Source organism: Crocuta crocuta, unplaced genomic scaffold (genome assembly GCF_008692635.1).
Source record: "Crocuta crocuta isolate KB4526 unplaced genomic scaffold, BGI_CrCroc_1.0 scaffold494, whole genome shotgun sequence".
NCBI classification, from domain to species: Eukaryota; Metazoa; Chordata; class Mammalia; order Carnivora; family Hyaenidae; genus Crocuta; species Crocuta crocuta.
In genome coordinates, this window is record NW_027527931.1 from 588451 (window position 1) to 589515 (window position 1065).

A 1065-nucleotide genomic window follows, 5' to 3' on the forward strand; every position below is an offset into this window, starting at 1 on the left:
ACAAGTTCAACCCCCACCCCTTCCCCGCGGCCGCCGGCTACCCCACCTACCGACTGGGCTACCCGCAGGCGCCGCCGTCGGGCCTGGAGCGGACCGCGTACGAGCCCTACGACCCCATCGGCAAGTACGCCACGGCCACGCGCTTCTCCTACTCGTCCCAGCACGCGGACTACGGCCAGCGGTTCCAGCAGCGCATGCAGACTCACGTGTAGGCCCGGAGCGCCGCGCGGGCCGCCTCTGCGGGGCAGAGGCCCAGGCTCGCCCGGCCGGTCCCTGATATTCAGGGGCGAGGCGCGCCGCCCTGGCAGCTGGGGAGCAGGTCTCCCGGAAACACCCCCTTCCGAGGATGGTGCTCTGTGCATGCCCCAGCCTCCTGGGCCTGCCCTTCCCTCTTCTTCGGGAGGACGTGTGTCTTCTGACCTGCGCTCTCCCCTGGCCCCGCACGGGGGTGGGGGCCGGGAAGCAAAGGTGGTGGAGAGCCGGCCGAGGGGGCACTTTTGAGCATTTCCATTCTGCCCCACCCCTCCCGGCTCCCCCTAGTGGACAGGGCCGTGTGAGGAGGAGCAGGCGAAGGCCGAGGGCACATGCGGGTGGGGGTGGGAGCGGGACCACCTGGCCAGCCCCTCTGTTCTCGGCACTCGGACCCCGGCAGGGTCCCTTCTCCCGGGGGACCGCAGAAGGGACGGTGGGTTTCTTGTAGCTGTCCGCACGACAGCCCCGGCACTGAGTTCGGATCCAGCCGTCGGTCCGGCTGAGATGAACGTCAGTGCCGGCCAGCAGGGCTGCGCACCGTGGACGCCTGTCCGTCAGCCTTCGCAGGATCCCCGCGTCTCCAGTATCAACCCCCTCCCTGCTCCTCCGTGCAGGGCCAGCCGGACAGGTCAGGGTCAAGGTGGAGAAAGGACCGGTGGGGAACCGTGTCCGCCAGCAGGAAGGCTGTGTGCTACAGAGCAGTTTCCAGAGCCCCCTCTAGAGGAGCCCCTTCCCTCCCCAGTGGGCCCTGCGTCCTGGCTTTAACTCTGGGGAGCCCTGGGGAGCCGGGGCGTGGGGGGCGGGGGGTGATGG

General features: G+C 69.9%; 1 protein-coding gene across 1 annotated transcript in view; it reads left to right on the forward strand.

Moving 5' to 3' along the window:
- Nucleotides 1-1023, forward strand: part of KIRREL1 (kirre like nephrin family adhesion molecule 1) — a 113221-nt gene extending 112198 nt beyond the window's left edge. The window contains exon 28 of the mRNA XM_077751485.1: nucleotides 6-1023. Coding sequence (XP_077607611.1) covers nucleotides 6-212 — 207 coding nt within the window. The 3' untranslated portion in view covers nucleotides 213-1023. The remainder of the gene's footprint in view (nucleotides 1-5) is intronic.
- The last annotated feature ends 42 nt before the right edge of the window (nucleotides 1024-1065 follow it).